General features: G+C 40.8%; 3 protein-coding genes across 6 annotated transcripts in view; 2 read left to right on the forward strand and 1 right to left on the reverse strand.

Annotated features, from left to right (window-relative positions):
* The window catches only part of Stacl (SH3 and cysteine-rich domain-containing protein), a 63,422-nt gene extending 59,523 nt beyond the window's left edge, over nucleotides 1-3,899 (forward strand). For all 3 annotated transcript variants that reach the window (XM_077423607.1, XM_077423601.1, XM_077423593.1), the window contains 2 exons: nucleotides 1,684-1,864; nucleotides 3,753-3,899. In XM_077423607.1, coding sequence (XP_077279733.1) covers nucleotides 1,684-1,864; nucleotides 3,753-3,899 — 328 coding nt within the window. The remainder of the gene's footprint in view (nucleotides 1-1,683; nucleotides 1,865-3,752) is intronic.
* Nucleotides 3,900-3,974: 75 nt separating this feature from the next.
* Nucleotides 3,975-7,711, forward strand: LOC143907116 (uncharacterized). The gene has a single exon (XM_077423652.1). The coding sequence runs from the start codon at nucleotides 3,975-3,977 to the stop codon at nucleotides 4,761-4,763; it is 789 nt and encodes a 262-aa protein (XP_077279778.1). The 3' UTR covers nucleotides 4,764-7,711.
* A 413-nt stretch (nucleotides 7,712-8,124) lies between these two features.
* Idgf4 (Imaginal disc growth factor 4) lies at nucleotides 8,125-12,079 on the reverse strand. Of its 2 annotated transcripts, XM_077423630.1 has the most exons (7): nucleotides 11,969-12,079; nucleotides 11,377-11,506; nucleotides 10,269-10,519; nucleotides 9,762-10,065; nucleotides 9,461-9,623; nucleotides 9,323-9,364; nucleotides 8,125-8,858 (listed from the first exon to the last, which is right to left on the reverse strand). In XM_077423630.1, the coding sequence occupies exons 2-7, from the start codon at nucleotides 11,495-11,497 to the stop codon at nucleotides 8,396-8,398; spliced, it is 1,344 nt and encodes a 447-aa protein (XP_077279756.1). In that variant the 5' UTR covers nucleotides 11,498-11,506; nucleotides 11,969-12,079; the 3' UTR covers nucleotides 8,125-8,395. The 2 variants fall into 2 exon arrangements, with proteins under 2 accessions (XP_077279756.1, XP_077279765.1); XM_077423639.1 differs by lacking the exon at nucleotides 9,323-9,364 and having other exon boundaries at nucleotides 11,969-12,078.
* Nucleotides 12,080-14,062: the final 1,983 nt, after the last annotated feature.

The raw sequence follows: 14,062 nt of genomic DNA on the forward strand, positions 1-14,062 counted from the left end.
GAGCGGAGGACGAAGACGGACGAACGGACGCCGGACTGCCGGACACGATCGTGGACGACGCGGCGGACGTTCGAAACTGTATGCGCACTCACACTCCGAAACGATCTCGCTCAATCCGACGACTCCAATTATTGGAGTCGAATATCGTCGCCGCTCGCGAAAGTCGCGAAACCCGTCCGCGCGCGAGTAAACCGCGAAAAAACGCAAAAAGTGCGACGCGCCGCGGTGGCGGCGGCGCGGGCGCGGCGCGGCGATGGGCGACTCGAATCAGGAGAAAGCGGGCGATAGTGGCGAGTGGCGACTGCAAAACATTTTTACCCCCCCTCCCCCCACTAGCGCCGCCGCGCCGAACCGGCGAGCGAGCGCGTCGTGTGTGCCCGCGAGCGAGCCGGAGATTTCCAGGAAAACGGGATTCTTCGCAGAGTGTTCGTTTGCCGACGGCGACGATAAAGAACCTTGGCACATAGAAAAACTTGAGCAGTAAAACGTTAGCAGTAAGAAAATCAGCAGTTTGAATTAATTTGCTGCCGTTTACGTTATGCCTTAAATTTCTTGACTGTGATTGGCTGATTTTCTTACTGCTTAAAGGCTGCTTTATAGAAGGCCGTAACCGTTGATTTAAGCCGTGATCTTTAAGAAATTGACCAATCACAATCGAATCTTAAAGATTACGGCTTAAATCAACGGTTAGGGCCTCTATAAATCAGCCTTCAGTTTTACTGCTTAGGCAGTAATGGGCACTGGGCAGTATAAGCAAATCAGCCAATCACAGCCTCAAAAACTTAAGGCATTAACGTAAGCGGCAGCAAATCCAAAAACTGTTGATTTTCTTACTGCTAACGTTTTACTGCTTAAGTTTTTCTATGTGCCAAAGGCCCTAAAGGGCCTAAAGGCCATCGCACACAAAATGCATAGCTGCATAAGCGTAGCATAAGACCGCTGGACCAATGAGCATCTTATGTAAATCAATATGGCGACTCTATGCTGGATGCTCATTGGTCCAGCGGTCTTATGCTATGCTTATGCAGCCTATGCAATTTTGTGCGCGATGGCCTTAACAACGCGGCACGGCGATTATTTACTTTTCGACGGTTATCCGTTATTGTAACGAGCGTCGCGATTGTGTCCCGAATATATCGTATATATTATATTGTATATATAAGTGCGCTGCGGAGAGGCGAGGCGAGCGAGAGGCGAGTCAGTTCCAGTTCGAAACGGGAACGTGACGCGTACGCGGCTAACTTCATAGCGACGCTGGTATATACCTCGAAACGTGAAGTGCGATGAAGCAATAATATCAACATATCGTGAAGATACATCGAATAATACCGTTAAACGTTTTTCGGTTTTCTAGTTGCAATCTTTTCCTTATAACACAAGGTTAGTTCAAACTCAAATTCATTTCCTTGACCTGATATTATCATAAAAACATATTCTTATTCAGGGTCTGTGTATTTCCAATTTCTACAGTACATCAAGCTCGAAAATTTTAATTAGAATGAAAATGGCAATGCGACAAGTCGAGCAGTCTCACGGACCGGAGTGTGGCGAATTAAGGACTCGAAAATGAGTGCGGCTAGCTATGGTTGTAACGTGTGCGAGTTAACGTTCGTTACCGTTTTATTTGTCCGATTTACATGGAATGTTGATTTATATATACATATGCGTGCCTCGTGATTGCAGGGCCGGTTACAAGATCACGGTGATCGACAAATCGGAGAAGGACTGGTGGAAAGGCAAGTGTCTCGGTGGTCGTGCCGGTTATTTCCCAAGTGCATACGTTATGCGGGTCGAATCCGGCCAGAGGACTCTTCAGGTCACGCGCAACCTGCAGCTGGCCGATCAAACCCTCCTACGAGATCAGGTATTTGTATGTGTTTTGCATGTGGATGTTAGAAACTGATTTATTCATTCGCGGATGCAATATTCATACGTGACCACGCGATTCTTTATTCGCGATATTGTACTTTGATCATTGTCGCTAATTAACCCTTGAGTGGCGCAGCTTTGCATATATTCAAAGCGACTTTTCGATTCGTGTACTCTCCCTTATGGAAGTTCGAAACTGAAAACGCGCGGCTTTGCATATTTGTAAAGGGCCTTCTCTACGTGTACTTCTGTTTGGTCAAAAAAGGTAAAAACAGGGTTGGCATGTTTTAAACAATTTGTTTAAAAAATTGTCTGATTAAAATTGAATTAAAATAGTAGACATTGTTTTAAACATTTTTGTTTTAAACAGTTTTAAACTACTGTTTAAAACTGTTTAAAACACTGCAATTAAAAACATGTGATTATTTAGAAATAATTGAAAAAAAAATTAAACTTTTATTTAGTTTTTTTGGTAAAAAGGATAAAAAGGGCTTAGGGGTAAAAAGGGTTCAAAGAGTCAAAAGAGTTCAAATTAGTAAAGAAGGATTTTTTAAAATGTTTTTTTAGGATTCCTCAAGCAGTCATTATTTATTTAAAAAATACTCAGAATGCTACAAAAAATTGCGCATTTAAAGATCAAGAATGCGAGATGTCACGGACAGTATATAGAACAGCGCTATCTCGCTTTTTCACGGAGTGTGTTTTGTTTCAAAGGCATTGCATTCAGCATGTATATACTACGCTTCCACACATTGAGTTCGTGTCGTATTTTGTAAAGAATTATAAAAAAAAATAATGCCACACATAAAAGACACTGTGGGCACAGAAATTAATATAAGCTTTTCCACTATTTTTGTGGATTTTTTGTAGACAACGATCCATCTAAAGAAAAGAAATTTTAATAGTTTTAAAAGGAAAATAGAGATTACATGAATCATTTTAAAAGCTGCAGCATGCAAAGCAGATCAAATTAAATAACTAAACTTTTTAAACCAGTTAACAACTGACATTAATTAAAATTATATATTAAATACGTTCATCGTACATATATATATATATATATATATATATATATATATATAATATTTCATATTTTATTATTTTAAATAAAAATAATAGTGTTCTCTTGAATTTTTTCTTCAATATAATTTTTTTTAACGTGTATCCCATATACTACCATACATTTAACCATTCCGTGGATTTCGTATTCGCGATAGTTCCCGTCGGGTAACTCTCGCGAATAAGGAGCGTCGACTGTATTCAGATAAAAAGATAACTTGATTGCCAATTTCAATGGTTCAGTTTGCATTGTCTTTTACTCGCATTAATATTTGTTAAAATTTTGTATTTAAAAAAGCAAGAAGGATAATTTTAGTCAAGATATTAGTTGGATAATTTTAGAAGAATAATTTTAATTAAGAAATTAGTTGGACATGTTACATATTTATTTGCATTACGTTGTTTATCATTTACATTGATTATTTTTAATCAATGAGCCGTAAGATATTTTTTTAAGATTTATTAATCTTTAAATATCTCAATAATTAGGCCTAAAAATTAAATTGTACAAAAATCTACATAAAATTTATATTTCAATCTCTTAAATCACTAAGGACGTATCAATAATAGTATAATATTAAAAAACGTATCATTTTAAACAAAAAAATCTGTTTAGTTTATATTTATAGAAACTCTTGTTTTTTTAATTCTTAACGTTATCCAACCACTCTATAAAAATTGTATCAGATTTATTCCGTAAATTTTCTTTTTATTTAAAAAATTCCGGTATATGTAATTTCAATGGGAGAATCTTCTTTCATATCTATTAAATATCTCATCCGCGACTCTCTCAATCCTCTCGTTCCGTTACACAATGTACGTAGATCGTGATCCAAGTGGGCGAAGAGGTGGACGGGGTGGCGATGGTGAGATGCGCCGCGGATGTGCGTTCCGCCGATCACACGGGCAAGGAGGGCGACGTTATCTACAAGGAGATCCTCTGTCCCCTCAAGTATCTGCAGGAGGTGTGACAGCAGCCTTATCGTCACCAGATCGTGCGCGGCGGTGGCGCGATCGCTAGCAACGAGCGTCGCCGTTGCGCCGATATGCGCGATCGTTTCTCGGCGCGTCGTCACGTCGCCGAGAAATATTACGATTGTCTGCAGTGCGCCGAGCAGTGTCGTCACGTGGACGACAGCAACCCCGGCGGGAACAACAACAATAACGGCAAGAACGACGTGGGGGCCGTGCCCGTCGGTCGTCGGATCCGCGGCAATTATCGTCTGCCCGCTTCGGGGGCGGAACTGTATCTCGACGAGGAGGCGCCGACGTCTCCCGACGAACTCCGGCGAATTCGAAGCGCGAGAAACAGCCTGAGCAAATCCCTGGCGAGGCATCAGTCCGCGCACCTGACACCGGCCAAGAAGAGGTCCTCGTTGGCACGACCGGTTCGCGTCTACGACTCCTTCGTGCAGCCCAGGCGGCCGATGGCCGAGGAGGACGGTTATCATCAGGATCCGCAGCCGCAGCGCGATCGGCAGACGAGCTCGTGCAAGAATCCGTGGTGGTGGGGTCGTCGGGATCACCAAGAGCCTAACACGTCGAGCTACGCCTATCATCGGGACGCCGAGGACGGTAGCGCCGGTTGGCCTATTCGCCTGCGGCTCGAGCAGATGCTGGAGCTGACGCTGCCGCAGACCAAGCGCAAGAAGAAGAAAAGGAAGAAGAAAAAGACGGCGACGGCGGCGACGGCGACGGCGACGATGATGCTGATGAAGCAGCAGCAGCGCGGCAGGCACAGCTTCAAGGATACCGAGAGGCTCCTCAAGGTACTCAGCATTAACAATGTGGACCAAGATAATAGGTACAACGTCAAACGATGTTCCGTCATGTAGAGATTAGGGTAAGGGAGAAAAAAAGAGAGGGGGGAGAGAGAAAAAAAGAGAGGAAAGAAACAAAAAAAGCGTAGGAGCGTATCTCCGATACGCTCGTATCTGGAATCCCGCTTTCGGGCGTTATTCGCGGCCGAATGGAGCGGAGCCGCGAAGATCGAAGCTTCGAGTCTGATGCTTTCGTTTACTCAATAATTTTCGGTAAGTTTTATTTATTTATTTATTTATTTTTTTTTATTTAAATTCTCTGCTTCAGAGTTAGAACGCGGGGAGAGAAACGAGAAGTCGCAGCGCGACGGAAAGTCTCCCGCGTGCATTTATCTTCGTTTCTTTAATCACTTACGTACGAAAATTGTCTGAAAGTTTTATTTGTATACTCGTGTTGTTTCGATTATTTTTATGTCTTGGGCAATAAGTCACTTTTGCAATAACACTTGTACTTAGATATCGCTAATCGAAAGGGATCTAGAGAAATATGGATTCATTTTTGTTTCCTTATTTTTGTAATAATTTGCAATTTGTTTCAATATGATGCCGTTTTCTCAGTGCCCCATTAGGGACGAGTAGTTAATAACGAGAAAAATGTCACCGTTACGCGACGGTCGTTTCCGAAGCGTCATTTTTTCGATAACCATCGCGGCCTCGATAACGCGCAAAGCACTTAGAGAGACAGAACCGTTTCCATTTTGTTCCTCCCCAGCCCTTTTCTCAGTTTAAGAGATAGAGATTATACCTCCTCCTAGCCGCGTATCCGATCCGCTAATCCGGCACCTCGAAATCCAATAGCTCTTGATTGCTTTGATCGGACATTTTTACTTTTATAGGACGAAGTGGTCACAGTGTCGCGACCCTTCCAAAAATAAAAAAGCTTAGCAACGAACCTTTATCCATTATTATCGTGTTGTAGTGTGAGGCATCTCCGTGGCAAGTATATATATATATACGATCGCGCGGAGTTAATTAATCACTCGTACCTGCATCCACGCTAAAGCGAACCAAAAAATTAGCGAGGAAGCGCGAGGAAGGAAGAGAGAAAGTAACAAAAAAAAACCAATTTCATTCCACTAAACTGCCTGGGATCATCGCGGACGTTAAATCGCGAGCTCCTCTTGCGCGACAGCACCACTCCGAATTATTTTTTTATATCGAGGAACATATACCGACGGTATATATCATGTCGGGCGCGAAAATTTATTCACGGCGGCCCTTGCGAATCCGCTTGTTCGCGATTGATGGAGCGAGTGGATGAGAGAAGTATATCACGCGTCACGATGTAGAAAAGTATTAGCTTCGAGAAAATGAAATTCCAATAGAAAAATTTATGCTCAGTTTTAAATTTGAAATATTTCAACTTATTGTGTTTTCTCCTTAAAGACGGCGTTTACTAATTATTATTAATTTCGTAACTTGGCATGTATAATGAGCCGTTCGCTTTACCTCTAACGTCAGATGATATCATTGCGTTATTAAATTAACGACGAATTAACGATATACTTTATAAATAACGGTTTACATTTGTGGGAATGAATAAGATTTCGTGATACACCTCCTCCTACGTTCGCTTAGCTCTTCGTGTTGTTTCGTTAACGGCGATCGTCCAGAAAAAAGAGAGCAGCAAAGTATCTAATATACAAACAACGGATGTATACAATGTCGTAATCCAAGTGCCATATTGCGTCGCGGCAGCATTAAAGCCTATTATAAAACCTAAGCATTTGAATGAACGTTCCAGTATTAAGTAACATAACAAACAAAGGTGTGTGATTTGACGTAATTCGTGTGACGCGATGATTCGAGATACGCACTCCCCCTCGTCGTGTCGTAGGCAACCCACACGCATATAAATAAATAGATAAAGAGCGAACCCTACACCCTGTCCGCGAACGGGAACGTCACGAGGGAGAAGAGTCGGTTCGCGTGAGATGACACTGCGCGCTAAAGGCCATTGCACGTAACGAAGTTTTTAGTCATAATCGTAGGGCCGTGAGAAAATAGGCCAATCAAACTCGATTATTCTTCGAGCTCAAGGAGAACAATTGACTGTGATTGGTCTATTTTCTTACGGCCTTACGATTATGACTAAAACTTTGTTACGTGCAATGGCCTTAAAGTCGTATGATTAATAGCGCGATAAAAGTGAGTACGGTGCAAATCTTGATCGGATCTCATAATTTTTGCAATCGCCAAGGCAGCAAACTGTGTTTTTTAACACCCATATTTCAATTCATTTCGGTCGTTAATTTGCATTCGTAAGCGTATACGCAAAGAAACAACGTCGAATCCTGCGCCACGTTTAAGACGCGCGCGTCTAAAGTGCATTAACGGGGGACTTCGTCGTGTGGGTTTTAAGAGCGGGATTAGGCGATTATCGTTTCGTTTCGTTGTATGTTATATATTGTAATGTATTGTCACGAGTGCCCTTCCTTCGTTAACGTAACTGTGTAACGTCTATCGAATTAATTATCAACGTATAGCGTAGAGACGTAAAGCTGTTACAAGGCTACCACTCCCAGTATTTTGTAAAGATATATACGTATTACAAGTTTTACGATTACGGGATTACGATCCATCATCGCACGGCGTTCGAGCACGAACGATCGAGACGCGCGATCGCGTACGGATCGCGCGAGCCGAACAAATCGCTCGATAATCTGATCAGATTTACCAGCGACTCACTGTGTGCGTGTCTTTTTTTCCCCCTCGTTTTGAATTCACTGTGCCGAGATAGGAGAGAGGAGGTTTGGACTCGAACCGTCGTGAGAATGGCTGCGGATTATTAACTGTGTCCGGTTTGACGTAATCCTCGATGTTGGATATGTTAACGACTCTATAATAGTTGCAGGAGAACCTTTGTTATACACCCGTGCAAATGTATCGTTTGGCCGAAAAAATAGACTGCACGAAAAAAATATATTATCTATATAAAAATATATATATATATCATACATGAATGTTCTTTTTCTCTCGCCGTGCGGCTTCCAATTTCTCTCATTTTTCTATCCTTTGTCCTTTTTCCAGGAGATCAGCGTCTTCGTCACTTCTTAAAAAGAGTCACGGTCGGTCTCACTCCGCGCGCGTGTACTTTGGCGCGAGACACTGCCGTGTCTCTTGATCTCTCGGAGAACCCAAGTTAAATCAAACCAACAGCAACTTGTCTTGCACTTAAAACCGCATCCCTTTCGTTCTCGAAATCGGGTGATAATGTAAAAAGTTTTTTTTTTATTTTGCAGGAAATATTTTTTTTAACGCGCAGGTAACGACTGAATTCTTATATAATATAATTTTTGACGCTCCTGTGTTCTTTATGAGACGAGCTTATCCCTCGAAAATAATGGGGGGGGGGATTAAGATCGAACTACTTGAATAATAAAGCAGCGATATGTTTTTTATTATCCTCACGTACAATACACCTGAAGCGCCAGCGTAACGATCCTCATTAAAATTCTCATTAAAAATTCTCTCGTTAAAAGTCTCGATAACTCTCGCACGTCGGGCAATACATATAAACACGACCACCGTATACGCGAATCGCGATCAGGCATCCGAAAGCTTCCTTCGGTCGGGTATCGTTATTATATGGACTTCCGAGATTTCGATTCCGATTACCGTCCGAGATCGAATTCTCCGCTCCGTCTTTAGAGCTTGTACTTAGCACCCCTGACGAGCGGGTACTTGTCGCCGGTGCAAACGCCCCGGAAATCGTCCAGCGACAGATCGACGATCGCCACGCCGCCGAGACCCTTGGACTTGACGAACGTGGCCTTGTTGCCGGCGGTGTCCGGATCCTCGTAGCCCGCCCAGATCCCCTCGGCACCGGTCTCACCGTTGTAAGCCTGATAGGCGTAGCTGCCGTACTTCTTGGACGGATCGCCGACACGTCGCAGCCGTCCCGCCGCGTGCTCGGTCAGCCTGGAGCACATCTCGGCGTAGGACAGCAGCCCCGGCTCGTTGGTGTTGGGCCCGGGGGCGCCCGGACCGTCGGTCTCGATCGGCGGCACGCCGGAAATCTGGCTGTCGGACGTCAGTTTCCACGTGCGAGCGTACGTGGGAATGCCGACGACGATCTTGCTGCCGGGAGTTCCGTTCTCCAACCAGTACCTGCGGGGTTTTGCTCTTGTTATTCCGATATGTTATTCTTATCGAGCTGTAAAAAACGGTGGTGCGTTGTGCGAAAAGTCCTCGCTTTTAACGAGACAAAGGGAGCGTACCGAGGCACCCAGTATAAAAAGAGAAACATTTACATAAACGTTGACATAATTGTTTAGCTTCTGGAATATACGTTAAGATTTTTAAATATTTATAAATGTTGATGAACAAATATTATAAGCAGTATAGTCGATCCGATGAAAGAAATGAATTATGCATCGCGTAATTCATAAACTTATACGAATAATGAATTAAGCGTGGGGAGAAAGTAGAATTTAATATGGAAATTCAACATATATAGAAAAATCAATGAAGTTAAAAAAATAGGATTGCGTGGTAAATTCGTTAAGCGGAGTGAATTTGCTGCGTTTCAAAATAATAAGTGCGTTGATGAGGGGGGAAAAAGGTATGTTTACCTTGCCGCAGCATCAATATTGTCATCTCCCTCGCGTCCGTAACTGCCATAAATTGATCACGTTATATATGTTAAACTACATTTTGTTGGCGATACGGAAAAATAATGCATGAGAACGCGAAAAGAAGAGCAGGCTTACCGTGTCGCAACGTCGACATTGTCTTCCGCCACGCGTCCGTAGCTGGCGTAAATTGGCGCTGGGAAGTCGGCCTCCTTCGCGCTGCGTTCCGGTGTTTTCTGATCGAAGGCGAAAAGATGCACGGCTTCGATGTTGGGCGCCAACAATCTGGCGTCGTAGTAAACTTAAAAAAAAAAATGTATAATTGCATATTATAGACGTATATTAAAAAAACAATTTACATACAATTGTAGTAACGTTATGACTATAAACAATCGTTGTTAATATACGACTACTGATTTTGCCCGCGTGAGATACTAACCGGTAGAGTTAACGTGAGGCAACACCGTGATGGTCAGAGCCTTGAATCTCGGTCTGAGTTGCGACTTGAGGTCGCGCACCAAGATTGTGAAACCGTCGCGGTGTTCCTGCTCCTTGTCGTCCTTGAATTTCCCGTAGCCGAGTTTCTTCTTGAGACCGTGCCAGATGGATCCAAGAGTGCTGCGCTGCTTCTTGGGCCTGACCGGTGGGAACTGCCACGCCAGATCGATTCCGTCGAAGTCGTAGTCGTTCAGCAGCCGATTGACGGAATTGATGAACCTCGTTCTACCTTCCGCCGTCTCGGTCTATATCGATCCCAAAAATTTCCATCGTTCTGCTTGATACTTTATTTAATCGCTTGCCGATTATGGCAATTTTATTTCGTTCCTGAATCTTCAGTTCGCTTATTGTCAGATGTAAAATATTTTGTTTCAACACTTTTTCATTAAATATGGAAAATTATAGAACACGAAACAATAAGATCGTAACGCTGATATATCGCACTCACCAACACGAGGTACTTATGCTCCTCGTCGTAAGGATCGGAGTTTCCTCCGACGCTCAGGTAAATCTTCAGATCGGGAAACTGTCGTTTCAGCTGCGTGGCGAGTCTATAATAGGAATAACCCGATCCGGTATCCAAGCTCGGCGAGCCGGGAACAATCTCAAAGTTTGAATTTATGTGAGCGTATCCGTAGATAAGGTGAGTACAAAGAGATAAAGCGGGTCTGACATCCTCAATTTGGAACTTTGCTGGACCTTCGAAAACGAAAAAAAGTTTTATAAATATAAATATGTCAATAAATAATTTAACTGAAAAATTAAAGGCTAAAAACGTAAACAAAATCACATTTAGAAAATTTGGAATTGCATTTATAATTTATGACATTATATCGACTTCCAATTTTTAATTGCCACATGAAATGTCCATGTTGGATTTGCACTGCTGTTCGCGATATGTTTGACTTTCATGTCAATCGCACCACAAACACAAAAGTGCCGGCGAACTCTTCAATAAATACAAGCCGGAGAAAAGTTTTGATGTTGCTGGTTTTTTAGATATCTTAATAACAGGAAATATTATATAGAAATGATCGAAGAGAAGGATTTTAACGTAGTTTTCTTATAATTATTTTAATTTTTAAAAGTTAGGTATATAAAATAACAATGATAATATTTAACGATGATATTTGCACATCAATTACAATTTTAATAAAACCCGAATTCATGAAAATTATATTTAACTTTTGCTATTGTGCCTGCACCTATAAAATTTGAAAAAGGACAAATCAATTATCTTTCCTCAAACGATTCCCTTCAAACAATTAATTTTTGTGAATCGATGATAAAAAGTTATATTTAATTAGATTTAATTACGTTATTTAAAAGAGAATAATACGCGTTTTATTTTTTATTATTCTCGTATAATAAAATTAGAAAACGTTACACCAAATTTCTTATATAAAGAGATTTCACACGCTCGATATATAACTTTTAATTTCCAAGAAGCAATTCTCGAGGAAATCGTTTTTCTTTAATCTAATCCACAGGATCGTGAATATTCTTGAAATAGACTCCATACGTCGCAAAAGTATGAGTAATATAACTGGCCTCACCTTGCCTCTCGTAAGCGGTACTGTTCCAATAACAAACCACTTTGTTGTGCTCGTTAGGATCTACACCGAATACTGCCTGGATACACAGCACCGCGAAAACGGTGAAAAGTAATGTCTTCATCCTCGCTGTCTAGAATCGTAATATTCCGTATATAATTAATCCATAATCGATCGAACGAATACTAAATCGACATTGCTTTAGTAATTTGATAACACTTCACCCGTGCAATTTTTTCGAAACGAAAGCGAGCCGAAATAATTTACCTAAAGTAACACTATTATATATTATATGATCAAAATTATAGTTCAACAAAGAAATATACAGAAAATTGAACGATTTTTGGACAATAATACAATTGACATATTGAAGAATTTTTCTTATTCTTTTTTATATGTTCAATTCTTCATTACTTTAATTTATCTCTTCAAACGATGATTTAGCAGTCTTTCTATTTTTAATCTTTGACGTAATAATCGTTTCGTAACATTTCGCGCGTTTATTTAATACTAGATTGTGCTTTTTTTTAAATTTTTAATATGCTTTCTGTATTTTTTTTTTTATATTTAATTATTCCAAATATTCTCTACTCACGTCTTGCCTTCAGTAACGAAAGGAGCACACTGGCGCGCGCTTGCCGCTTGTCAGGGACTTTGAAACCTCGATCCGATCTTCGGTTTGAGTAGTGGGGCCTAGGCGATATTACGTCAGTCCCGTGATCGTTCATAAGCGAGTTTCGTCGTTGAATTAGTACATATATGTACATACAAGGTGGTCCGCGTGCAGTGAATTTCTTTAGAAATTATGAAGGACGTCCACATCCATTTTTAAAACTTTTAATATTATTTTTAGAATTTCGACACAATTAATAAAATTCTGGGTTTTCCTCCCAAAAAACGATCTAGAGTTTCTGATACATTTCGAGAGTAATTCTGGCAATTAACAATCGAACGATAGAAGCAAGAATGAAAAAGTTGCGAAGTTTCTTTTAGTCCTTGGATAAAAATTTCCCAAAATCTCCACGAATCACGAACATTATTCAAGAGTCTGGCTTTTGCGCATGGATCACCTTGTATACAATATGCCGTGTATCTTCAACAGCGAGGTGTGCTCCACGAGAATTCAGATGAACGGTCGAAATTCACGCACACCAAGACTCCAAGGTCGAAGGTTGCCGAGTGAAAAAGTATCGCTAAGAGAGACAGACGAGCCGACGAGTAAACGAACGGAGCTATCGACATTATCTGTGTTGTTAGTAATTATCGCGTATTTCTCGTAAATCAGACGATAGCCAGGAAATTGGTGCAGGATTTATCAACGTGGCTGTTTTCGGGAACGTGACATATCTGATACTCCGCTTTTCTTTGCCGCATTTTTCGTAGAACTTATGAATAAATGTATGGAAATTTTCATTAAATTTTGATATATTCGACAAAAAGGGAGCAGCGCAACAGATATTTGCCTTATATACCTTTGCCCTCCGAGAAGTATTGAATTTTGAGGACGAGTCTTCATCCCTTATACAGAAGCCTAGGCTTTAAAGGATCGATCGCCGAAGCATACATAAATGATTCGCGGTGGTTTCCCGGTTTTATTCCGAGACACTTTGTGCATAAAATTCGCGCATTTACATCGACGAGCACCCTCCGATTTGCAAATAATATTAACGCAACTCGGTTAAAATAAAACCTGGTGCGGTCGGCTAAAATCACACGTTACAAATGTATTCCGCGATACAAAATCATTTTTGCGGAAAGTCGGTGAATCGTGAAATATCGACGCAAATTCATTCGATGAAGTTACGTAAATTCCTAATCTTTAAATTCGGGAAGCGATGTAATTATATTACATTTTATTAGTGATGTTAATGATTACGTCAATTACATTCACGTTGCATTTTTTCCTAATTTGGCCGTATCTCGCCTATTAATTTTAGCGCATGCATGTTTTACGCCTCGTTTTTATGAACCTCCGGATTTCGAATGTCTTACGTAATTCGTAATTTTATGGAATAAATTAATTCCCGTCAAATTGCTCTCAATTTGCCTATTTTTTTAACACGTAACGGTGACTCAATGCGGTCATGCAACCTTGCACGAAGGTCGCTGGTACGTGCGCTCTTCTAATCTATGAGAGAAGACTCATAAGAGGATAATTGAAAACAACCACTTAGCACATTCGTATAGACACGCTGACGTGAGCATCTCGTCTAAGCACTACAACGTGACTACCTGCGACGTCTCCAAAACCACAGCAATGCTACTCGTGTGGCTAATCTTGTCGAAATAATCCTTCGCGATCGAATGTCTTCGACGTATCCTATTAATTACATTGTAATTCTCTCCTCGTTGTAATTCATTGCAATTCAATCCTCTCGCGAATAATAAAGCGCAAATGTATTATAATTTGCCATCAAATGGTTCTTTTACTTTGATATTAAATATCTTTCTTCCTTGTGTGATAAAACAATTCAAGTGGAAAAAAAAGAATGCTTTCATTTTCTTAATTTGATATATTTAAAATCGTAAAATTTACAAAATTTTATTTATACGTATATATATATCCGATATAATATTTATTATAACATAATTCTTTTTTCGTAAATTTGTAATTATCAGAAACTAGGTATTTTTATGAGAGATATATGATTTTCAAATAAAACCAAATCCCAATAGTACCAGATAATTT

This window comes from Temnothorax americanus, unplaced genomic scaffold (genome assembly GCF_048541705.1).
Source record: "Temnothorax americanus isolate GAGA-0224 unplaced genomic scaffold, ASM4854170v1 Scaffold11, whole genome shotgun sequence".
NCBI classification, from domain to species: domain Eukaryota; kingdom Metazoa; phylum Arthropoda; class Insecta; order Hymenoptera; family Formicidae; genus Temnothorax; species Temnothorax americanus.